The sequence below is a fragment of the Protobothrops mucrosquamatus genome, unplaced genomic scaffold (genome assembly GCF_001527695.2).
Source record: "Protobothrops mucrosquamatus isolate PMUCROS unplaced genomic scaffold, P.Mucros_1.0 scaffold2155, whole genome shotgun sequence".
Taxonomy (NCBI): domain Eukaryota; kingdom Metazoa; phylum Chordata; class Lepidosauria; order Squamata; family Viperidae; genus Protobothrops; species Protobothrops mucrosquamatus.
In genome coordinates, this window is record NW_015388252.1 from 154,328 (window position 1) to 180,803 (window position 26,476).

At 35.2% G+C, this 26,476-nt stretch overlaps 1 protein-coding gene across 1 annotated transcript in view; it reads right to left on the bottom strand.

Annotated features, from left to right (window-relative positions):
* Positions 1-5,091: 5,091 nt before the first annotated feature.
* KIAA1841 (KIAA1841 ortholog) overlaps positions 5,092-26,476 on the bottom strand; it is a 38,912-nt gene continuing 17,527 nt past the window's right edge. The window contains exons 5-20 of the mRNA XM_015824191.1: positions 26,398-26,456; positions 25,094-25,254; positions 23,832-23,918; positions 23,625-23,735; positions 22,827-22,950; positions 22,465-22,617; positions 21,193-21,338; positions 20,877-20,976; positions 19,627-19,659; positions 12,540-12,639; positions 10,520-10,611; positions 10,115-10,143; positions 8,312-8,385; positions 7,126-7,214; positions 6,149-6,240; positions 5,092-5,739 (exon numbers count right to left, since the gene is read on the bottom strand). Coding sequence (XP_015679677.1) covers positions 5,703-5,739; positions 6,149-6,240; positions 7,126-7,214; positions 8,312-8,385; positions 10,115-10,143; positions 10,520-10,611; positions 12,540-12,639; positions 19,627-19,659; positions 20,877-20,976; positions 21,193-21,338; positions 22,465-22,617; positions 22,827-22,950; positions 23,625-23,735; positions 23,832-23,918; positions 25,094-25,254; positions 26,398-26,456 — 1,487 coding nt within the window. The 3' untranslated portion in view covers positions 5,092-5,702. The remainder of the gene's footprint in view (positions 5,740-6,148; positions 6,241-7,125; positions 7,215-8,311; positions 8,386-10,114; positions 10,144-10,519; positions 10,612-12,539; positions 12,640-19,626; positions 19,660-20,876; positions 20,977-21,192; positions 21,339-22,464; positions 22,618-22,826; positions 22,951-23,624; positions 23,736-23,831; positions 23,919-25,093; positions 25,255-26,397; positions 26,457-26,476) is intronic.

A 26,476-nucleotide genomic window follows, 5' to 3' on the forward strand; every position in this document is an offset into this window, starting at 1 on the left:
CCACCCACCCGCCCCCTTCACCTCCCGCTACAGATCGACGCTACCCCTCGGGAGTATTTTGCCAGGCTTTTTTTTTTACCTTGGCCCTGCGCTTCTCCCAAACGGAAGCCAGGCAAGAGGACCTGAAAGACGCCGAGCAGGAGGTTCATAGCTGTGGCGACACGGCAGTAGCTGCTCTGCGATGGGTAGCGCAGCCCCACCATGCTGCTGAGGCGGCTGCTTTCCTGTCTGCCCGAGCTGGCTGGCGGAGCTAGCCTTGAGCAGAAATTCTCACTAGTGTCTCGGTTCCTAAGACCATCGGAAATATGTGTTTTCCGATGGTCTTAGGCGACCCCTGTGAAAGCATCGTTCGACCCCCAAAAGGGTCGTGACCCACAGGTTGAGAACCGCTGATTTAGGGCATACATGTAGCACCTGTCATGAACACCTCTAACCATGTGTGTTTTTCTGCAACTGTGTGTCAGGTAGGGAGGAAGCCACACAAGTGCAGGAAAAGATGTAACTATTTTAAAAGTATTTTCAACAGATGCTCACACATACTTTAAAAGTATACTTAAGTTGATATATAGAAATATTTTTTTTTAAAAAAAAATAGCTTTTCTTGTAACAAGGTGATTAAAATGACTCTTATAAAAAGACCTCAAGCTTAAATTAATTCCACTTTGCAATTGGGCCAAATAAAAATGAGAATAAAAACCAGATAAAATACTGTACATTGACAACTATGTTGAGATCACTTCATTTATTTTTTAATATAATTTTATTAAGAATTTTTATTACAATAGTAAACATTAATACAAAATAAAGAAAATAGAAAAATAAAAAGTGCAAGAAAAAGGAAAATGAAAGAAGAAAAAGTAATATATTAAAAACTGACTTCCAACCTTCATCACAAGTATAGAAACGTTTAGTAACTCTTCACTCTCCATAAGACTACAAAATGATATATCTTCATCCCATTTCCCATTCTTTATATATAAACAAATTCATAAAAGTTTTAAATTATGGTTTTAGCAAAAAATCCATAAAGGATTGCCAGAACTCCTTCCCCCAAATGTCTTATTTTAACCTGGCTCAATTGAACCAACTTTATATTCCTCCCTTTTACCTTTCTCAGTTTTAATCTTTAATTCAATCAAATATTTTTGTAGGATTTGAGTTTTCTTCAATTCTTCATCCCATTGCACAGGTTTATTGAAGGCAAGTCTCCTTTGTGGATCCAATAAGAAAATATTTTTGCAGATCATTCTTTAGGTTTATCATTTTTATTTCTCTCTTTTTTAAAAAATAAGCCTCCCAGAGTTACCTCGAGGTAAGATGAATGGCCTATAAATTTTACAAATAAATAAATAATAAACGTTCTGCTATTTTCTTTGGTATACCATGTAAAGTGTCCTTGATTCAGTCATTCACTTGGTCTGCCATTTGTAGTTCCACTTTCAGTGCTTTCTCTGTCTTTCACATAAAATTTATTCCACATTTATTATTCCTTTTTAAACATCTTTTGGACATAGACTATGCATAGAAGTAGGATCATTACTGATAATGTTGATATTGTAGTTACTAATTGCTAGCTCCATTCTTCAGATATCTGATGTTATATTGTTTTGTTTTATTTCTGTAAATTCCAGTATTAACCAACATCAGGAATAGGCTTGTATTTGTCATTCTGAAAACCTCTAGCAGCTTTAAGATGGCTAACAGGCAATTTCTGAAAGTGATTAGAAATTGAGATCTACAAAAGCTTAGAACTTAATGTTCTTTAAAAGGTTCTGCCAATTATGATAAGATGGCTGATCCCTTCATCTCCTGGTGCTGAAACCTTCAGAAAAGTATTGTCCTGTCCAGAGTGCATATAGACAATTTCCCACCCTCTTCTTTATTAATTTATTCTTTTTCACATTTTTGAATTCCATTTCCCTCCTTCTTGTTCAGAGAGATTCTGAGGAACCAGGCTACTTCCATGGTCTTTGTCACAGTTGTCAACTCCACTTTCACAGAGACATCTTCAGTTCACCATACCTCCCCTAAAGGTCCGAGATCACTCCATTTGTGTATGTAAACATACATCATACCACTCATCTCAATGTAGTAAAAAGTAAAGATTTCCTCTCAGTCCGATTCTAGGGCTTGATGCTCATCTCTTGTTTCTTGGCTGAGAGAGCCAGCATTGTCCAAAGACTATTTCCATGGTCATGTGGCCAGCCTGGCTATATGCCAAAGGCACACAGAACACTGTTACCTTCCCACCAAAGTGGTACCTATTAATCTACTTGCATTTGCAGGAGTTGGGGTAAGTAATGGGAGCTCACCCCATTGCACAGAGCTCAGATCTTGAACCCGGGTTGTTAGCTCTTCAGCTGATAAGCTCAGTGTCTTTAATCACTGAGCCATCGCACTCTCTCTCATTATAGTATAGGCACCTAAAAATTCAAACTTTTAAATTGTGGAAGGAGGAGTGGTCCCAGATGAGGGACAGTGTGGGCATGCACACACAAATACCAATCATGCATTTGTCTCATTTCACAAAGCATGGGTAGATCATATACAATTGCCTCATCTGTATACTAATAGTGATAGCAGGTCTTAGATGATTTGCATTTGTAAATTAGAAATTACATAATGCCAACATGAAAGCACTTCTCTATTTACAGGACTAAGCAACTTGAGGGATGGATTACAAAGATTGTTTTAATATAGGACAGAGAAGTTATTCAGATTAGAAGTTAACTAATCTGCCTTTGGTGCAATATTTCTCTGGATATCTTAAACAGGGGAAAAGAACTAAGTGGCCCCCACAAGAAATTCTTTGATGGTGGAATCTAGAGATTATTTAATCTTCATTGCATTTCTAAGTAGAGGAGCATCTGCAATTCTAAGCAGGTCTTGTTTTTTCCTGTTTAAATTTGGTGGAGATCCTTACCATTTTTAATACTAAACACTTCTCTTTTACTGTAGCGATTCAGAAGCAGAAAACATATTAGGCTGTGATCTTGACTTTTATTGTTTTCAATGCCATGGGTGTAGTTTGCTTTAACAAAACCTCCATCTAGTTTTTCATATATTCTTGGGATACTGCTAACAAGCCATAGCGTGAGAAAAAGTGTTTCCTATCATCCAGGCTTTTTAAAAAAAATCAATTAGATTAGCATATTGTGAGGTACCTGAAGTGAGATCCAGCACATTTATACGGTTATAGCACCATCTCTATCCCATTTCTATATAGTTTTAAGTATGTGATAAACTCACTTATACACACGTCTTAGAAATGTCACATAAAATAATTAAAGGCTTCATCTGAAATACCTCTGCTAGGTCCTAAATATTTCCCTAACTAGATCTGTATCAACTGCCATAATGATTGTACAGATCTTTAGGACACAACATTTGTGTAAATACATTATTTCAGTGCAACAAGAATTCAAGTGAATTTGATAATGAATATTTGTGTAAATGCCTAATGATACTTGTGAGTTTTGCTATGAAAAATATCTAAGTAAAAACACAAATATTGTGATGGATTTTGACATACAATACAGCATAAAAACACATTATTACTTTATGGGGTTAACTTTGAGAAATTATCAATATTTACTTTGGATTTGCTTTTGCTGAAATGCATTAAAGTTTAAGAGTTCATTTTGTATATGTTTCAGAAATAAGATCTTCATTGTCTATTACCTCTTCAATATTACACTGTCCTACCAAAGGAAGTTTCTGAATGCTAATTTTCATGGAACCTTTTTGAAAACTCCCAAACAAATAATGTGGCTATCTACTCATTCCCTACAAGTTTCAGGCTTATCCTCTATTATCTTCAGCATTTAATATAATGCCCAAGTATGAAGACCAAATGTGGACTATTTGTCTCAATGCACAAATAAAAAATGTAGTTGTCTATATAAATATGTTGTCTGCTGATTTTTTTTCTTTCTAGTTTTATATAATACTATTCATATTTTCTGGATTTTGCAAAATCACAATTGTTTCCATATAGTTCATAATACAAAACTACTTTCCTCATAGGATAGACAACATAGCTGCAAGGGGCATGTTGAAATGCACTTTCTGTTTTGATTTTAGAAAGAAAAAAGTAAATTCTTATGGGCTCAAAACAAAATTACAATATTTTTAAACAAAATCCTTTAAAAAAATTAATCTCAAAAAAATTCTATCTCCCTCTTTTCATATCATTGCCTAAATTGTTCAAGTAAATGTAAACCTTAGCAACCGCACTTAGAACTGGCAATTCTGTTGCTAATTGCCACAGCTCCTAAGTGGAAAAACATGTTACCATGATGGACTTATGACATCACTTCCCATTTGGTCATTAAGTGAGTCACTGTGATCATTAAGCAAAATATCATGTGGATGCGACTTGTGATTTTGCTTCCGCATTCTCCATTAACTCTGCTTGATGCAAGCAGATTGGGAAGCAAGCAAATGGTAATCATGTGACCACATAATGCTGCAACATTTGTAAATGTGAAGCAACCAAATGGCAATTACATTACATGGGATGCTGAAAAGTCTTAAATGTGAGAATTGGTTGCAAAGTTTTTTTTACACAGTGCTAACTTCAGACATTTGCCAAATGAAACAGTAAGTGAGGACTACTTGTAGATGGGAAAAGGTAGCTGCAAAATTTTGATTGATCAAATCAACAAAGAATCCTGCAGGCGCTTCTGCACAATATTCTTTGCAGTAGATGGTGGCAGAAGAGAAATGCTGAGCTAGGACTGCATATTCCAGCTCTTTAGTCTCTTCACAATTTGTTCTATGTTTACAGCATTTCATAGCATCCATTTCTGCCACAAGGTGTTATTACATTTAACAGATGGATGATTTCTGTTTTTCAGTTTGATATCAAGGAGCAGGGTGATAACTTGAAGCCTACATATACAAATCTTTCTACACAAAGATTAATTTTGCAAAGAGATGTAGACACAAGTCAGTTATGAAAAGCCTTATATAGTTACAAGCATGAACTTTACCCTTACCATTTGTCATATTTGGCACATCAGTGCAGAAAAAGACTGTGGGGTTGTCTGTACCCATAAAATACTGTGGAGTTATTTTTTCTCTTAACTGTATTTTTTATTTAAGTATTGAAGAAAGGAAGTTTGGTGAGGAAGCATCTATTAACATGCATTCTGTCTCACTGAGAGATAACACTGTAGAGAGGAAAACTTACTGGCAGAACAGGAATAAGATCAAGATTTTTAACAGGCATTTCCGTCTTATTTTTACACAACTAAATCATTAAAAGTTAATATTGTTGCCAGATAAAGCACTAAATATATAAAAGGGCCAGATTTGACCATTACTAAAAATTGATAGCAAAATATGAAATTCTTAATTTCATTAGCACCACTTTTTCCACCCTCATTCAAATAAGGGTTTTACATTTGTTTTGCAGGCTTATAAATGCACCATTGCTTAAGAGAAAATGGTGTATTTACAACTTACTACAGATGTAAATTTGGTATTAATTCATTAAAACAGAATAATTAACATGGCAGACGGTAATGTCAGTCACTGAAATCTTTCGGAAGAAGCATGCCCAGATTCTGGAATCCTGTGCAGTTGCAGAAGGCAGAAAAGTGCTTTTGTCAATGCAAAACATCCGATGTTAGCAGAGTTTCATCTGTCGGAACCATGACAGCTTTGGCTTCAGCACAGAAAATCTCTGGGTTTTGTTTTTAAGTTGGACGGCTTTGACCAAACCGAGCTTTTGTCCTAAATTGACAGAAATACATTGGAAAAATTGCAACAGAAGTTAACAGTAACAATTCATCGATTACTACAGGTTATTTGCTGCTTTAGCTATACGGTACCTGAACATTGGACTACCAAACTAGAAACCATCAAATATGATCTCTCATTTTTCAGTGGAATATGTTATGAGACTTAAACTTATTTCACAAACATTTGCCCAATTAGTAATTAGATGCAGGCTGAATCAATGCAAAAAAAAAAAAGGTAAATATAAAGTAAAATTACCACATTGAATCCAATAATTGGAGCTGTAAACTAGTTTCTGAGGAGAATGAAAATTGTAGTTGCTCTGGCTACTCTTCTATAAATCTTTATATATCAATTATAATATTCCTCTTCACTCTCCTTCTCCTATTTACTTAATATTTACCTTATAATTTTTTCAGGAATATTCTGACGAATATTGACTTGTGCTGCTGCTCTGATCTGAGCTTCAAGTCTTGCATAAATTCCAGCTGCAGACTGAAAGGACAGAAGTCAAATAATCACATGATTTACAGATTAGTGCTTGATTTCTTACTATACATAATAGGAGATGGATAGCCTTTGCTAAATGTTTTTTTTTTGTCCCAAGGAGAGACAAGTTAAAAGCTGAACTGTGATCATATTGTAATAATACCCAGATTTACTAAACAATGAGAAGAAATCAATACAGGTAGTCCTCGACTTACAATCGTAATTGAGCCTCGAAATGGTTAAATGGTTCACTACATAACTCTGCCTGATATTTACAACCTTTTTTGGGGCAGTTGTCAAGTGAAAGTGTTGGTTGTTAAGTAAACTGGTGATTGTTAGATGAATCCATTTTATCCACCTGCAAACAGCCATGAAGGTGTTGCCAAAAGGCAACTGGACTTTCATGGCTTTTTTTCCTTGAAAATGTTTTGCTTCTCACTCAAGAAGCTTTTTCGGTTCAAAGCAACTTTGGGACAACCATGACCTGGATGATTGAACACCTCCATAGAAAGTAAAATAGGATAAAATCCAGAGATGTTACTTAAGAGGAGGAGCAAAGGACAACCTAGTTGTGTATAGGAAATGGTGATTTGTTTTAATGTGACGGAAAGACCTAATCACATCCAATATGGCAATGTGACACCATCACCAACTAGAGAGGGAGACAAGAAAAGGACTAGACCAAAAGCATCAGGCAGTTCATGGCTAGGAAAACCAAGTAGGGGACAAGAAGATACTGCTATTATTTTTAGGAATCATTACTATACCCAGCATTCAATGGAGGGATTACTGGATTACAAAAAGGCAACAAATAATAATTTAAAGAAAGAAAACCGAATACATAGCCAAAATACATCAGTGATATTAAATTAGAACAGCAAAAAAACTCACTTCTTTGTTTTCTTTTGATTTTAGGCGATCAAGATCCCCCAACCTCATTTTTATTAGATGTCCTGTTATCTCAATCATTCGCCGCTGATCTGAAAAAAAAAAACCATAGAAGAGAAATAGAAGAGTCAGTCTCTCTACAACCTTTTCACTCTTCTGGTCAAAGATCAAACCTAACGAAAACAGGAAAATTAAAATAACATGTAATAAAAGCCAAGTAATTAAGTGAATAACCACATCTAGAAATATTTAAATAAAAAATAAATATTAATATTAAACCCATAACCCTTTTTAGCAATTATAGTCACAAAAATTGGTAAACCTATTATATGTCTCTAGAGATCAATCCATTCACCTTTTCTGAACAATCTAAACAATGGGCTAGAAAAGGTATTATTAATTCATAATTCTGGCTTTATACATGTGTACATGGTTTCAATGGCCCAAATCAACAGGAACATGGGCAATCTTGTCCTGGATGGCAGACTATGAAGTCTAGTCAGAGAGAAATCTTTACTATAAGAGACAAGAAGTTTTTATTAAAGTAGTTAGGGTAACTGAACCCACCATTAGAGTAATGAGGACTGTTCCACCCATCTCTTTGTAGATCCAGGTTAAGAATTTGCTCATAAAGAATTAGGATGAGGGACCAGAATGATTTAGATCTGCTGTTATGAATTTCTCCCAAGAAAAAACAGTTAATAACTTGGATTAACTGTGGCAAATGAGCTTCCACTAAGTTTTGCTTTAGCTATTCTATTAAACAAATTAAACGTAAGGCAAGAAGGAAAACTTTCTTCATAAATTGGAGTTTCATTTTTTTTAAATATTGAAAGAAAAGACAAAGAATATACCTCAAGGTTTAGATTAAAGTGTGTTTGTTGTAAACTAAAATAAATTAAGATTGCACAAATTAAAATTAGATAATTTTTAAATAATTTTTCTATCTGTCACATTAAAAATTAAGTTTGGAGAGTTTCTGAGCTCAATCCTCAAGACTTTAGAAAATGCATATAGCCCAGGGCTGCAGATTATCCACATCTTCCAGGAGTATTCACTCGTTTCCTGGACATTAAGCAGAAAGATTTAATTCCTACCTCACAGAATCTTGGACATTTACACATTTATGCAATAATACTAGCATTATTTTATCTATTCAAATCACACAAGCTAAGCAGGTACGCCTTACCTTCTTCCCTTTGAGCATCTTGATTGAATCTTAGTGATCTAGAAGGATCCCACTTACTCTGCTGCATACTCATTCTAATGAAAGAGCAGATAAGCCATGAAAAAGAACATAGAAGCAATCAATCAATCATATTTTTTCTAGAATAATTCAGGACACTGTTGGTCTGTTTTGAAAGGGACAATTATCTGCCATTGCAGAACTCAGAGGAACTGGTTAATTTTAGGGTGGGTTGTGAAGTAGATGGTTGGTTTGCAGTTCCAGAGGAAACGGATAATTAGGATCCTTTCATGGGCTTCAGAACTGGCTACAGCATTAAAATAGCACTGCTTACACTTGCCTATGACCTTTGGTGGGTAGCACCCCACCCCCTGCCCTTCCTTGAGCTCTCAGCAAGTTCTAATACCATTGATCATGGCATCTTTTTGAACTAGCTCAGAAGATTAGGAGTGGGAGGCACAGTGCTACAGTAGTTCTCTTTCCTCTAGTCCTGATTCCAGTTGATATTAATTAGTGAGGAGTCCCAAAGGTGTTTTTGCTTGAAAACATTTCTCTTCTCATCCAAGAAGCTTCTTCATTCAGAACTGAAGAAGAAAAACGTCTTCAAACAAAAAACAAAGAAAAGTCCAGTTGCCTTCTGAAAAGTACCTTTGGGACAACCATGACCTGGATCACTGAAAATCTCCATAGACAATTAATGGGGAGAGATCAAGCCTGTGGCCCTGCTTTGTACAACTTCCCAGAGTTCTAAGCACTCTGTGCTTCTCTGTAACCTCTAAAGAAGTCATCTGTTGACACAGGGCAAGGCATGACCAGTATGCTGATGATGTTTAAATATATATCTGTTCCCCAGGGCCCAGGCCAATAAAGTTATTTATCTTTATCTCTGCACGTCCCCAGAATTGGTATGCAACTTGGAGGTTCTTGTTGAAGAGTAGCTTCTGCTTAAAGAATATATGGCAGCTGTGGAGTGGCTGGCCTGTGCATAGGGTCATCTTGTGTGTCAGCAATGCAAATTCCTGTACCAGGAAGCCCTGACCATGATACCTCCGATTTTAGCAACTTCAACTTCAGATTCCAGATGCTCTTCAAGGGAATCCTGATGTAGATATATTACAGCAATCCAGCTGGAAAGTTGCTAAAATCGATATATGTGTATGTCACTTATGAAAACTAAATACAACAGTTGGAGCAGCAAACTATGGCTTTTGCTCTTCCTCCAAACCACAAGAACACACCATAGCCGTAAACTATTTGCCAGTTCAGACATCAGTAAAATAACGGCATAGGAGGAGAGGAAGACATGCATAAGTACTAAATCTCTTATCTACAGAATTAAAACTATGGCTTGACATATTATATTAACCAAATTAGTACAGGTAGTCCTTGCTTTCCTATTATTTGTTCACTGACCATTTGAACTTTCAGTGGCATTGGAAATAGAGACTTATTTATTTATTTATTTATTTATTTAATTTATATCCCGCCCTTCTCCTTGCGGACTCAGGGCGGCTAACAACCAGAATAAAAAGCTAATCCCAAAAAACTACAGATTAAAAACATAATTAAAAACAAATATTAATGATTGGTCTACTTAGTTTAAAATTACTTATGATTGGTCCTCAAGGTTGCGGCTGTTGTGAATGTCCCCAGAGTCATATGATTGTGATTTGGACACTTGGCAACTGGCCCACATTTATGTGTTTGCAATCACCCAGAGCCATTTGTTCAGATGGGCAGCTATATAAATAATAAATACTAGAATTGGCCTTAATGGATTTTCTCTAAATTTTAGCAGATACTTACATAAAGGGAGATGTGTCTCGAGAGTTAGGCTGTCAGATAAAAGAAAAAAGGTATACACTAAAATAGATATTAAGAAAAATCTTTGATAAAATTTTCTTTAATTAAACTGTGCAAGCTACTAACTATGGAGGATTTTTCCTGGAGATACATGTTTTTAAGCTCAGAGAAACAAAAAAAAACCCTAGGTTGTATAGTAGTTATGAAGTCGGATTTTATATCTACTAACAAAACTAATGATGGAAAGAAGGTATAGCTAACCTCATTATGACCAGTTTTTCTCATTTAATTATTGAGACTTAAGTCTTATTCTAGATCCATCAAACAGAAAGTCCTATTCAGTGAATAACAAAAAGTTATTTTCTATCATACCTCATTTTTATAATATTTTACGCATTTCAGATTTACCTTCTCCAATGTTTTTTCCTTCTTTTGAATATTAGGTGAAGATACTTGCTTTTTTGGATTTCTGATATTTTTTTTTGGCCTCTCTTTTCTCCCTGTTAATTAAAAATACTTCAATAGTGTATACAAATTATCAGCATATACCATATTAGGCTCTCTTCATTTGTTATATTCAAATACACAACAATTTATTAAAACATATGTTTAAGTTGGGAATCTGTATGTTTATTTCTTTAAGTACAGCATTCCAGAGTGATATTCTGAATAGGGACAGATTGACATTTGGTGTTTCTGGATAGTCAAAATGAAGCTGTATTTCTACACAAAGTGGCTTTTGTTATCAGAATCAAAAGTCAGAGAGAAAGACAGAGAGATTCTGTAATGCAAGAACAAAGAATACAAAACAATAATACTAAATTAGTATAGATTATATAATCTTATATAACATTCAATATTGAGATGGCTGCAGTGTAATTAACACCTGCTCTTTGCCTATGTTTTTTATTTGGGAGCTTTTTATAATTTTAAAGTTTTTAATAATAATATTAATACTTGTTTGTATGTTTTGTTTTATGCTTTGTTGTATGCTGCCCACTCATTGTTTGCAAGATGGGTGGTCATAGAAACATGACAAAAAAAATAAATGCAATTGATTCCTCTGAGAAATCACTGTTTAATTTTATAATCTACATATAAATATAGATTATATATATAAATCCCAACACTGGAACAAAGTCCATTTAGTGTTTAGGTCTTATTCTAATTTCTTTGAATACTGCCTTCCATTAAGACACCATCTTTTCATAAACCCATCACTATGAAAAACCGTTCCCTTCAGACTGCAAGACCTGAAACATCTTGATGTATATTTATAAAACATTTATGCTAGTCTTGTTGGAGTTACATGCACGTTGTATCTTCCACTACATCTCTTGCATGGAAACTGAGAGAAAACTACTTGATTTTCTAAGCATTTGCAACTTTATCTTTTCATTTGTTTTCCTAAATCTGTATCCCAAGCTTCTTTTAAACCTAGAAGGGAGTCAGCCACTTCAAATATTAAGAATACTTCACATATTTTTGAGATTGCTCCTTTGGATTAGAAAAGGTACTTAATTATTCCTCCAAAAATATTTCAACGAGATGCTGTTTCTTTGTATTCTTCGTGTACAAAAAAGGTTTGAGTTAGAACCATGTTAGCCAAGATAGACAGGATTCTATTTGTAATTCAATCTCTTCCTACCTAACATATGTGAAACCTAGAAAAGATCAGGGAGCTGAGCAACTGCCACAAGATCCAACCACATTAGCCTGTCCTGCTCCATCTCTGTTGCTTTGTCAGATTATCATCAACCAAAGAACAAATTGTGCACCAGCAGCAGTAATCCAAATTCACAAGCAATGCAGCATTGGGTCTTTAGATCAGAGGTCCCCAACCTTTTGAGCAGCAGGGACCAGTTCTGTGGAGAGGACTTTCTGCAGACCGGAGGGGGCGTGGTTTCATGTACTGCCTGCATCCCAAGGATGGGGCTTTGCGTGGACCGGTTTCTGGCATGCCGCGGACTCCTGCTTTAGATAATATTCCTCCTTATCGCCTATATCTGGGGGGGGGGGAGACTACTCCCACTGTCCTACCCTTGGTATGGCACTGTTTCTATTCTGTTTAAATAAAGGCAAAATGAAAAAAACATACAGTTGTGGAGTTTGAACACAACTTTTAATGTGGAGCTTTCAAGTATCAGTAACCTAATTGGGGGGGGTACAGTAGCCAAGTTAATGCTACATATGGGAAAACCAATACACCGATTTTGGTTTTAAATGAGACAATGACATTTCTGGAATCAGGAGGTTTTCTGTTACTCTGGCCCCCATTTGCGTATATACTCTAATTTAATTTTTAATACAATAATGGATACATATCAAAGTTCTAGAAGTTCTAGTAAACTGATTTGTGAAGAGATTTTTCACTTTCGTATATCCCTATTTGCTATCATATCTAATATCACAGCCAGGAAAAAAATACCTGTTTTCCTGGACACTTCTTCTTCATCACCTACTTCATCCTCTGTGACTTCAGACCCAGTTGTGTATTCATCATCTTCTGAAAGCAGCAATTGTTGTTTCTATTATAGCCAGGGGACAGGGAGGAAATTAATAGCAATAACAATAGCACTTNAGTCAGCAGAAGTAGCCTGCAGTACTGCATTCTAACTACTGTGCCACTACGGCTCAGTTGGATACCACTCATCTCCAAACAACAATAGATTTTTAGGTAACAGGATTTACACAACAAACTAGAAAGAGAAACTGATTAGTTTAAAAATGGAATTTTCTTCATCTGGTATATGTCTTTGAAAACTATTCCCTATATGACCCTTAAGGAATTTTTGACGTGCATTACTCACATAGTTCTAGATTTCACTTTCTGCCAAATCTGGATTTTAAAAATTCTAATTTTCCCATCTTGATTATGATGGAATGGAAATAGTGCGGAAAATGTATGCTATATTCTCTATTCCCCTAACTACAATAAATAGTCCAGCAGTCTCATTCCATACTAGTTGAGGTTCGCAAAGTAGCATTTAAAAAATGATTCTTTGCAGTGCATTAAATAAGTCACTAAATAGGGCAGGAATGGCAGGTTTTCTTATTAATAGTACTTTCTTATTTGAATTAAAAATAAATTTATTTTCCCATCACCAATCCCAGACACATCTTCAACTTATATAACTTTTAGGATTAGTAGGTCAAATGAAAGAGCTTCATGACATTCTTATATTGGTACTAAATATATATATATATATATTATATATTAAAAAAAATGGAGACACAACAAAGAACCTTAGAACATCACCATTTCTAAAACAAGGAACAGTTGGGATATTCTAACAAAACCCAAATGGGGACACTGCAAAAACTCCAAGGAATAGCCAGTATCTAATAATTTGAGTTTAGTGCTCTCAGGAAGCTGCATGGCACTGGAACTTGGGTGAGAATAATCAGGCATTCAAACAAAAACATTGCCCTTTTATTCTATGCATGTCACATAATGCCAGGAAACTATTGTGAGGATTGTCTGCTGCACTATTGTTGCAGTTTGTCAATTTAGATGAAACAGAGAAGGTAACCCTCTCTCTCCTGGGAGTCCTGACAACAAGACTGGTAGCACTATAAAATGAATGGAAGCGCTCATGATTCATTCTCATAGGACTTGTGTTTCTTATTCTTTTAGATCCTGCCTAGCAAAACATTTATTTACTTATGCATTCACCTATTTTAGAACAGCCCTCATATCAACAAGAAAAAGCGTCTATCTTCTTGCATTACAAATCTCAACCAGGTGTATCGACTCAGAGTTGTAGCAATCAGCAACATGTTTAGAAATTCTATTATGTTTCAAAATAGTCCAAATATAATGGATTAAGTGGGGCACCATTTTCTTTCACAGAAGGAGCTAATATTGAGCTGCAAAATCATGATTTGCACCACAAAATGCTCAGGTCAGGATTGAGAAAGATACCCTAGTAAAATTCAATGAAATTATAATGTATAAAATGTAAAATTGCCACCTTGAGCTCCTGAATGAAAGGCAGGATATAAACTTAATAAATAAATACAAACACAAAAGAAAAAACAAAGAAAGAGAAAAAGAAGAACAAGACCAAAAAAGTGTAAACATTCAAGTATAAGCCACTATAGCAATTGAAATTGCAGAAACCACCTTCTAGAGCACTTGGGATGGTGGGAAGGAGATGCTTTAAAGCTGAAGTAGCAACTTTCAAATAATATTCTAATTCTAACCTTTCCAGCCAGAAACTTGCAGTTTTCCACAAATTATCTACCATATTTCTATTCTAATATTTGCTGAAGACAGTGGTTTAAATTAAGTTTCAAGGGGGCTTCCTTGAAAGCAGGAGTAATTAAACATGTAGAATATTGAAAATGAAGGAATTTTATATAATGGAATGTAAATAACTAAGATAAACATACCAGCTGAAGAGTCCAGTTTTTCAGAGAAAGGAACTAAAGAAAGAAAAAAAGAAAACCAGGAGAGATGTGAGAGTTGGAGAATGGGGCAAGTCTACTGTTAGCATTTTTAAAGGGACCTAATGCATGCACAAAGGGCAATTCTCCTGTTACAAGGCAAAATAATGGTAATGGTACAGACATCCCCCCCAAGGAGTGGTATACATCAGCAGTTTGGGAAATGCTAAGATATAATAACTTAATTCGAAAAAATTCAAAATCATAATATGCTGCATTACATTATTATTTGAAAGTTCATATTGAGCTGGATTTTGTTCTTTGGTACAAAATCATCTCAAGACATAAAGAACATAAGGAAGTAATATTCTTCAAAATTCAAACTAACATTTTTCTTACTTTATCAACCAAATAATACCACAATCGTATCTGCAACGTGATAATACAGAGTCACTATGCATACAATGATCAAAGTATTTTTCAACCTTCTGCAAATTTGATGTTTCATGAATGTGCTTAGTGTCCTTGTACTTCACTCATCTTTTCATAGTCTACTTTAATGAATTATTTTCATTTTCAAGCAAGCCTTCATTACATCTAACATAGTATAGCTCAGGGGTAGGCAACCTTGGCTCTTTTATGACTCATGGACTTCAACTCCCAGAATTCCTGAGCCAGCATGGCTGGCTCAGGAATTCTGGGAGTTGAAGTCCACGAGTCATAAAAGAGCCAAGGTTGCCTACCCCTGGTATAGCTTCTTGAAGGGAACTAATAAAAGCAGAAGACAGAGTGTGGGAAGGGAACAGGGGGCACTCATTCATATATAACCATTTTGGTATTGCACAATAACCAATTTCTTCAGCCCAAACACTTGGATCTCAGCAGCTTTCCCGCCTTGGAAAGAACTTGGCTAACCTGAGATGAAAAGCATCTATGCATCAAGCTTGCATCCAATTTACTGGTTTGGCAGAAATAATTTTCCACACATATTGTATTTACACATTCCCCTAAAGACACTAAGGTCAATGTGCTTCTCTTGAAGGACAAGTGAGGTTATCTGCAATTGTCCAAATAGTACTACATTCTTGATTATTGCTCAATCTTGATGGGAGATAGAATCCAACAACATTTGGAAAGCCACAATTTCCATACACTATCTTTAAAAAAAAGTGCCTCCCTGAACTTATTTTACTCAGTTGAAATACCGTAAGCAGAGTGATATAATTAAATGGAAATTTAAATATAGGGGGGAAAACCAAAATTACTCACAGTATTTATTTCTCCTGCTTTGGGCCCCCATGATGAATTTGGCTCCAATAAAATATCACATTCAAAACCCTTCTCATCATTCAGCCCTATTCCAGAATTGCTTCAAAGAAAGAAACAGCTATGTTATTCTAGTCAGAATTTTGCAGGCAGATGAGTGCCCAAAACAGAACATATTTTTAAAATATGAAATCAGCAAATAAACATGATGCTTTATTATACACAATAATGTTGTGGATTCTAGAGATTATTTAACTGATGGCATACATCTAGAAATTATTTTACACAGATAAATAGTAACATATACCTATTTTCTTACCTGTTCTGGTCTTTTGAAAAGGGCAGAACAATAATATTTCGGTGATGAATCAGATCATTCAGTATTTTAGCTGTCTGGTAGGGCACATTATCCCCACCTTCACCTCCAGGAGGCAAGCCAATCACATGATCTCTTACTTTACATCCCTTTTATTAAAGAAGAACCGAGAGTGAAATCCAATGAGACGAATTACATAATACATAATTACAATGAACACAATCACACAATCTTTACAAACAAAAGTGATTTGGGCACAGTGGTTATAACATGTGTTATTTTGGACAGCCAGTATAATGTAGTGGTTAACCTGTTGGACTACAAATGAGGAAAATGAACTCAGCCTGTGTGTGTGTGTGTATATGTGTGGGCGTGCACATACAGTGAGGTTGAGGGGCAAAGGGGGCAGAATGCTGAAAATAGCAGTGCAGCATCATAATGCAAACCTGCCCCTTTTTGTATATGTGCTCTTACATTGCACACATTTATCAACTGATGCAGAACTGATGACATGATACTGCCTTTATTGTTTTGACAAAAGCACCCAGAATCTGTGGAGATCCATGTTCCAGGTTCTAGTTCCCGCCCTCTGCCACTTAGTGGGTGCCTCTCAGCTCTCCTCAAAGGTTTGTTGTTGTGGTAAAATAGGCATTGTACTGTACTTAGGTATCTGTGCATTTTGTCTGTCTGTCTGTCTGTTTGTCTGTCTATCTATCTGTGCTATTTATTTATTTGTTTATTTCATTTGCTGCCCATCTGTTCTTGAACTCTGGGAAGCTTACAGCACAAAAACTTTAAAATCATCAGAGACAAATACTCCTAACTCAATACTCCTAACCCAATAAAAAGAAACTACCATCAAAGTAAAACCATAGTTACAAGATGGGGAAGGAAGGAGCCAGAGTTGGGAGGGAGGGGGTGAGGAGGAGGTGGGATTGGCTTTTATTTAATCATCTCCATTAGGATACTCCTCTATTGGGTCCATTGGTCTGTGCATATTGAATAAAAGTAAATATTAACACTAGTGATTTAAATGCCATTCAGTGAATCATGCCTCATTACAAGTCATAGTAAAACAATAAAAAGTAGAGTAAAATAAATACATAAACCAAATTTGCATGTTGTTTGGATGGCATTTATTTAAATAAATCTACAGTAGCTCATTAAAAGGGCAACAAAGTCTTGGGGCTGGAATGAGATTAAGGGTATAAATTGATTCAAAACTTTGTGGCAGGAGCAGGATGATCTCAAAAGATTTCCTCCAAATACATACTTTTGGAATAGGAGCAGGATCAAACCTAAGAGCTTTTTGGTTACAGCAGGGATACATTCCGGTACCAGTGGAACCAAGTGAACTTGCTACACCAGGATAGAGAACTGGCTGAGGATGATATTGGCAATGTGAAAACTCAGTGCACAGGAAAGTCTGCAAGAGACACCCAAAAGCAACAAACATATAATATCACCATTACCATTCTTGAATTCTTTTTTTTTTTGCTTAAAAAAGAAGAAAAGGTTGCAAATCAGACTGGACTGTCTGATGGATTGTTCTTAAATATATATTTCTTCAAAAATGCTACTGTATAAATTTTAAGACAACTAAAAATCTCTTGAGGGGGCTAAAAATACTCACTTGATTACACCTTGAACAGGTCAACCAATTAATAGTTCCCCAAAGACGCCAGTATACATCTCGCCATGATTTTAATTCTTCAAAAAGACTCAGGAGATACTCATGGAGATCCCAAGATTTATCTCTATACAGAAAAATGAGCAGCCGTTTTAGAGAATTAGCTTTTAATTCTGACTGGTTACTGCTGGACAGGTTGGAAAAAACATAATTCTTTTTTTCTTTCATCTTTTCTTTGAGTGATTCTTATTGTGCTAATTTAATGACTGGCAATGTTTCGTACATCTCACCTGTATCCTGCTAACATCATTATTTTGTGTTGATTGCTATAGTGTAGGGAGAAAAATATAAACTCTGGATGGAGATTAAATTCTAACAACCTCATTGGCANGGAGGAGATGGATTGTTTATAAATAGAGTTTGTGGAGTTAGAGATATTAATATTTGTTTACCTATATTTGAATATTAGCCTGGGACTTGGTTTGGGAAGTCCGGGGGGGTGGGATATAATATAATATTGTGTAATACTTGTGATGTTTTTTTTGTTTTTTTGAAAAATAATAAAAATTTTATATTGAAAAAAAAAAAAATTATTTTCCCATCACCAATCCCAGACACATCTTCAACTTATATAACTTTTAGGATTAGTAGGTCAAATGAAAGAGCTTCATGACATTCTTATATTGGTACTAAAACATATATATATATATATATATATATATTAAAAAAATGGAGACACAACAAAGAACCTTAGAACATCACCATTTCTAAAACAAGGAACAGTTGGGATATTCTAACAAAACCCAAATGGGGACACTGCAAAAACTCCAAGGAATAGCCAGTCAAAATGATGGTTAGTATCTAATAATTTGAGTTTAGTGCTCTCAGGAAGCTGCATGGCACTGGAACTTGGGTGAGAATAATCAGGCATTCAAACAAAAACATTGCCCTTTTATTCTATGCATGTCACATAATGCCAGGAAACTATTGTGAGGATTGTCTGCTGCACTATTGTTGCAGTTTGTCAATTTAGATGAAACAGAGAAGGTAACCCTCTCTCTCCTGGGAGTCCTGACAACAAGACTGGTAGCACTATAAAATGAATGGAAGTGCTCATGATTCATTCTCATAGGACTTGTGTTTCTTATTCTTTTAGATCCTGCCTAGCAAAACATTTATTTACTTATGCATTCACCTATTTTAGAACAGCCCTCATATCAACAAGAAAAAGCCTCTATCTTCTTGCATTACAAATCTCAACCAGGTGTATCGACTCAGAGTTGTAGCAATCAGCAACATGTTTAGAAATTCTATTATGTTTCAAAATAGTCCAAATATAATGGATTAAGTGGGGCACCATTTTCTTTCACAGAAGGAGCTAATATTGAGCTGCAAAATCATGATTTGCACCACAAAATGCTCAGGTCAGAATTGAGAAAGATACCCTAGTAAAATTCAATGAAATTATAATGTATAAAATGTAAAATTGCCACCTTGAGCTCCTGAATGAAAGGCAGGATATAAACTTAATAAATAAATACAAACACAAAAGAAAAAACAAAGAAAGAGAAAAAGAAGAACAAGACCAAAAAAGTGTAAACATTCAAGTATAAGCCACTATAGCAATTGAAATTGCAGAAACCACCTTCTAGAGCACTTGGGATGGTGGGAAGGAGATGCTTTAAAGCTGAAGTAGCAACTTTCAAATAATATTCTAATTCTAACCTTTCCAGACAGAAACTTGCAGTTTTCCACAAATTATCTACCATATTTCTATTCTAATATTTGCTGAAGACAGTGGTTTAAATTAAGTTTCAAGGGGGCTTCCTTGAAAGCAGGAGTAATTAAACATGTAGAATATTGAAAATGAAGGAATTTTATATAATGGAATGTAAATAACTAAGATAAACATACCAGCTGAAGAGTCCAGTTTTTCAGAGAAAGGAACTAAAGAAAAAAAAAAGAAAACCAGGAGAGATGTGAGAGTTGGAGAATGTGGCAAGTCTACTGTTAGCATTTTTAAAGGGACCTAATGCATGCACAAAGGGCAGTTCTCCTGTTACAAGGCAAAATAATGGTAATGGTACAGACATTCCCCCCCCCCCAAGGAGTGGTATACATCAGCAGTTTGGGAAATGCTAAGATATAATAACTTAATTCGAAAAAATTCAAAATCATAATATGCTGCATTACATTATTATTTGAAAGTTCATATTGAGCTGGATTTTGTTCTTTGGTACAAAATCATCTCAAGACATAAAGAACATAAGGAAGTAATATTCTTCAAAATTTAAACTAACATTTTTCTTACTTTATCAACCAAATAATACCACATTCGTATCTGCAACGTGATAATACAGAGTCACTATGCATACAATGATCACAAGTATTTTTCAGCCTTCTGCAAATTTGATGTTTCATGAATGTGCTTAGCGTCCTTGTACTTCACTCATCTTTTCATAGTCTACTTTAATGAATTATTTTCATTTTCAAGCAAGCCTTCATTATATCTAACATAGTATAGCTCAGGGGTAGGCAACCTTGGCTCTTTTATGACTCATGGACTTCAACTCCCAGAATTCCTGAGCCAGCATGGCTGGCTCATGAATTCTGGGAGTTGAAGTCCACGAGTCATAAAAGAGCCAAGGTTGCCTACCCCTGGTATAGCTTCTTGAAGGGAACTAATAAAAGCAGAAGACAGAGTGTGGGAAGGGAACAGGGGGCACTCATTCATATATAACCAGTTTGGTATTGCACAATAACCAATTTCTTCAGCCCAAACACTTGGATCTCAGCAGCTTTCCTGCCTTGGAAAGAACTTGGCTAACCTGAGATGAAAAGCATCTATGCATCAAGCTTGCATCCAATTTACTGGTTTGGCAGAAATAATTTTCCACACATATTGTATTTACACATTCCCCTAAAGACACTAGGGTCAATGTGCTTCTCTTGAAGGACAAGTGAGGTTATCTGCAATTGTCCAAATAGTACTACATTCTTGATTATTGCTCAATCTTGATGGGAGATAGAATCCAACAACATTTGGAAAGCCACAATTTCCATACACTATCTTTTAAAAAAAAGTGCCTCCCTGAACTTATTTTATTCAGTTGAAATAATTAAATGGAAATTTAAATATAGGGGGGAAAACCAAAATTACTCACAGTATTTATTTCTCCTGCTTTGGGCCCCCATGATGAATTTGGCTCCAATAAAATATCACATTCAAAACCCTTCTCATCATTCAGCCCTATTCCAGAATTGCTTCAAAGAAAGAAACAGCTATGTTATTCTAGTCAGAATTTTGCAGGCAGATGAGTGCCCAAAACAGAACATATTTTTAAAATATGAAATCAGCAAATAAACATGATGCTTTATTATACACAACAATGTTGTGGATTCTAGAGATTATTTAACTGATGGCATACATCTAGAAATTATTTTACACAGATAAATAGTAACATATACCTATTTTCTTACCTGTTCTGGTCTTTTGAAAAGGGCAGAACAATAATATTTCGGTGATGAATCAGATCATTCAGTATTTTAGCTGTCTGGTAGGGCACATTATCCCCACCTTCACCTCCAGGAGGCAAGCCAATCACATGATCTCTTACTTTACATCCCTTTTATTAAAAAAGAACCGAGAGTGAAATCCAATGAGACGAATTACATAATACATAATTACAATGGACATAATCACACAATCTTTACAAACAAAAGTGATTTGGGCACAGTGGTTATAACATGTGTTATTTTGGACAGCCAGTATAATGTAGTGGTTAACCTGTTGGACTACAAATGAGGAAAATGAACTCAGCCTCTGTGTGTGTGTGTGTATATGTGTGGGCATGCACATATAGTGAGGTTGAGGGGCAAAGGGGGCAGAATGCTGAAAATAGCAGTGCAGCATCATAATGCAAACCTGCCCCTTTTTGTATATGTGCTCTTACATTGCACACATTTATCAACTGATGCAGAACTGATGACATGATACTGCTTTTATTGTTTTGACAAAAGCACCCAGAATCTGTGGAGATCCATGTTCCAGGTTCTAGTTCCCGCCCTCTGCCACTTAGTGGGTGCCTCTCAGCTCTCCTCAAAGGTTTGTTGTTGTGGTAAAATAGGCATTGTACTGTACTTAGGTATCTGTGCATTTTGTCTGTCTGTCTGTCTGTTTGTCTGTCTATCTATCTGTTCTATTTATTTATTTGTTTATTTCATTTGCTGCCCATCTGTTCTTGAACTCTGGGAAGCTTACAGCACAAAAACTTTAAAATCATCAGAGACAAATACTCCTAACCCAATACTCCTAACCCAATAAAAAGAAACTACCATCAAAGTAAAACCATAGTTACAAGATGGGGAAGGAAGGAGCCAGAGTTGGGAGGGAGGGGGTGAGGAGGAGGTGGGATTGGCTCTTATTTAATCATCTCCATTAGGATACTCCTCTATTGGGTCCATTGGTCTGTGCATATTGAATAAAAGTAAATATTAACACTAGTGATTTAAATGCCATTCAGTGAATCATGCCTCATTACAAGTCATAGTAAAACAATAAAAAGCAGAGTAAAATAAATACATAAACCAAATTTGCATATTGTTTGGATGGCATTTATTTAAATAAATCTACAGTAGCTCATTAAAAGGGCAACAAAGTCTTGGGGCTGGAATGAGATTAAGGGTATAAATTGATTCAAAACTTTGTGGCAGGAGCAGGATGATCTCAAAAGATTTCCTCCAAATACATACTTTTGGAATAGGAGCAGGATCAAACCTAAGAGCTTTTTGGTTACAGCAGGGATACATTCCGGTACCAGTGGAACCAAGTGAACTTGCTACACCAGGATAGAGAACTGGCTGAGGATGATATTGGCAATGTGAAAACTCAGTGCACAGGAAAGTCTGCAAGAGACACCCAAAAGCAACAAACATATAATATCACCATTACCATTCTTGAATTCTTTTTTTTTTTTTGCTTAAAAAAGAAGAAAAGGTTGCAAATCAGACCGGACTGTCTGATGGATTGTTCTTAAATATATATTTCTTCAAAAATGCTACTGTATAAATTTTAAGACAACTAAAAATCTCTTGAGGGGGCTAAAAATACTCACTTGATTACACCTTGAACAGGTCAACCAATTAATAGTTCCCCAAAGACGCCAGTATACATCTCGCCATGATTTTAATTCTTCAAAAAGACTCAGGAGATACTCATGGAGGTCCCAAGATTTATCTCTATACAGAAAAATGAGCAGCCGTTTTAGAGAATTAGCTTTTAATTCTGACTGGTTACTGTTGCACAGGTTGGAAAAAACATAATTCTTTTTTTCTTTCATCTTTTCTTTGAGTGATTCTTATTGTGCTAATTTAATGACTGGCAATGTTTCGTACATCTCACCTGTATCCTGCTAACATCATTATTTTGTGTTGATTGCTATAGTGTAGGGAGAAAAATATAAACTCTGGATGGAGATTAAATTCTAACAACCTCATTGGCATAACCATATTTATTTGATAACAATATAGAAGTGGCTTACCACTGCTTCCTTCCAAGGAACTGTTTTGACTTCCCAATCTAGAATAAAGCCTTGGCATTTCCTCATTGTCTCCCATCCAAATAGTAACCCAAGTGTGACCCTGTCTACCTTTTGTTTTCAGTCAAAGTAAATTATATATTTGAGCCAGTAACAGGGATTACATTGATCTGCTAAATTATTTTGTTAATTAATCTATATTTCAAAAGTCATTGTTCCCTAGTCATTGTTCCCTAGACAGCATCTGGTTAAAACTGTCAGCTGGAATAATAGACGGAGTGTAGTTTATAAACTAAAACTTTCCTATAGCCTATGTTAAAAGAGGTCAAGAGAAAAACACTAAAAATGTTGCTGCAAAATGACTTTTTGAAGCACCTTATGTGAATATAGAGTATATTTCCATACTGATCCACATTAATCTTTCCAGGAATACATGGAATTTTTCTTTCAGTATCCTTAATAAGAAGTTTCTTACATAAGTAACACCTGCACAAAAACAAAAATATGAGAATGACATTACAAAACTGCAGTGAGCTATGGAACACATGGCAAGGTAGTGCAAATCAGTGAAGAGCACTATACCTGTAAAGGGTTGCAGCGTTTCCCTTAGAATCTGCATTCTGATACTTTGGATCAAACAGTCTTTCTATCTTCTTACAGAAAAGTTTGCTATTAGTTACAAAAAAAAAAGACTCATAAAAATGAGTTACCAAGTATTTCACTCATATACTAAATGTTACATTACAAACAGAAAAGAAAAGTGCTTATAATATTGCAGCCATTTTTTTTTTAAGTCTGCATAGTGATTCTGGTTCCTTGCATGGTGTTTTGCTCTTTCCTGTATTCAGTTCTTAATTCCTGATAGTGAGACTAATCTGAACTCAGTTACATAAGTCATACTGTTCTGATGGAGCAAGGAATTTGCCCAGATGGTTCTGAATCTTAGCTGAGCACTAAAGAGTGACTCTGCCATATTCAAAGGGTTTGAAATTACCCTCACAACAAAATTCACAAGCTGACAGTGAAAGTCCATTCAATAGTTAATACAATTTGGTAAGGAGATTGCTATTCACAAACTCAATAGATTCCTAACCATTTGAACTCGATATAATTTTTGTTAGTTTGCGTATGATAGGAAGAAGGCCGTTGTGAAAGTGAAAAACAAAAATCCTAAAGCACTATCAGTTTGCTTACTAGACAAAGACATCTGTTAAATGTTGCCCAAGCCATCCTACTCTGGGTAATTGGTTGCAATGTCAAACTGCTCTTATTCATAAAACGTTTTTTCAATCATTGACCAAAATCTGTTTTCCTAAAATTTATGTTCAGTTTCCTACACAGTTCTGACTTATTTTATGTAACATCTTTTCAAATATTTGCAGATATTTAACATCCTCCTCAGTCACTTTTTTTCAAGCTAAAACCTCTTTCCAGGGCTTAGTTTCTTAGATACTTTTTACTGACTTAGAAAAAGTCTCATACAATTCCAACTTTTCAGAATCCTATGAAAGTGTGATGCCCAGAACTAATCACAATAAAGGTGTGGGTGTTGGGAGGGCTAGGGATGAAATCTGTCCAAAGAAGAATAGAGTAATACTACATTAATAGTTCCTTGGGCTTGGTCCATTGGGTGATTGTGCTATATCCAAGGCCAGGAACTTTTTATTTATTAATTAATCTAATTTTTATGATTTGTTCAAGCTCAAACTTTGTTCTGGGAGCTCAATCATAATTAACTAAATATTGCTCTCAATTGTGCATTTAATATTTCTTTCAAACTAATGATAATATGAATACAAAAGGAAAGGAGACAATGGTAAGGTTTTGTTTTGCTCAGAAAGTACCTCTTAAATTTATCTCTCTTGTCCTTCACCTCTTCTACTTCATTATGTGTGAAAAGATCAGTTATGCGGGTTAGTAGGTTAGCATTAATGCAGTTCATATTGCATGGCGTAGCTACAATTGTACTCATATTCTTGTGGCAATAATTAATACATTTTTCTACCTAAAAAACATAAACATAACTCACTTACTACTGAATAGTCATACAAATATTTCTTACAGCATTTTCATATTCCAAGAAAAGCATTAGAACGAGCCAATGACCGGAAAAAATGAATCACTCAGACACTTTTACATATAGAGATTCAAATACTTACTGTTACCTATTAAGGTTGGAGTAGAGTTGGGGAAGAACCTGTTGGATTGATCAGGCTGAGGCTAGGACTGGGTGGAGCGATTCCAATCCCAGCAATCCCAGTAAGTTTGGTCATTCTTAACACTGAAGAAGATTTTGTACTACACTAATTAATCTTTGAAGATAACTTGCATACAATTGGACATCATATAGCCGTATTTTTACAGTATTTCAACAGATATGAAGCTATTATTTTGGATGATAACATGTCCCACCTCCAAATCTAAACTAGTTTTTAAGCACCTTATTCAAACTAATCAATAACTTTAATTATACATTTGTAGGTAAAGCATAATAACATTGCAAGATAGGGATATGCATATAAAGAATGAATATACTGTTTATTTTTGCTTACCAAATATTTAGAAAATACAGTCTACATTTTCTAAGAGCTTAGAAATTAAGGCAAATCATGATGTTTTTAAAGGTTCTACAAACTTCTACACTTCCTGTTTTAGGAAATATCAGAGAAACTTATCAAGAAAGATTTTATGTTAATTAAGCTTCCTGCTTAAGCCAGCTGGATTTATTGTATACCATCAAGCTGGTGTTGATTCTTAGCAACCACATAGTTTTTCTCCATAAAAACCAACATGAGGCATTTTTAATACCAAATATTATTTGATTTGGAATAAAAGGATTTAAGGTTTTTTTTTTTAAAAAAAAGATATGAAGAAAGAATATAATTATAAGCAATTTGTAGTTATTAGCAAAGAGAACCAGTATCTACTGTATATGGCCATAATCTCTGAAATGAATATAACATCCAAATACTACAGAGATAAAACACTTGCAAAGCTATTGCATTTTATTTATTTACTTAAAAGATGGAATAAAAAATATAGTGGGATGTCAGACCATACAGATCAGCTCTGTGGGCTGTATGTTCTCATTCTAGATGAATTTAGAACAACCAAAGATACAGAATGCTTATTGCTAGAGTATACTCACTAAAGAGTCCATCTTCAGGAATTCAGAGGAAATAAGTATTGAAATGACATTGCTTGGTTCTAAAAAGAAAGAAGATAAC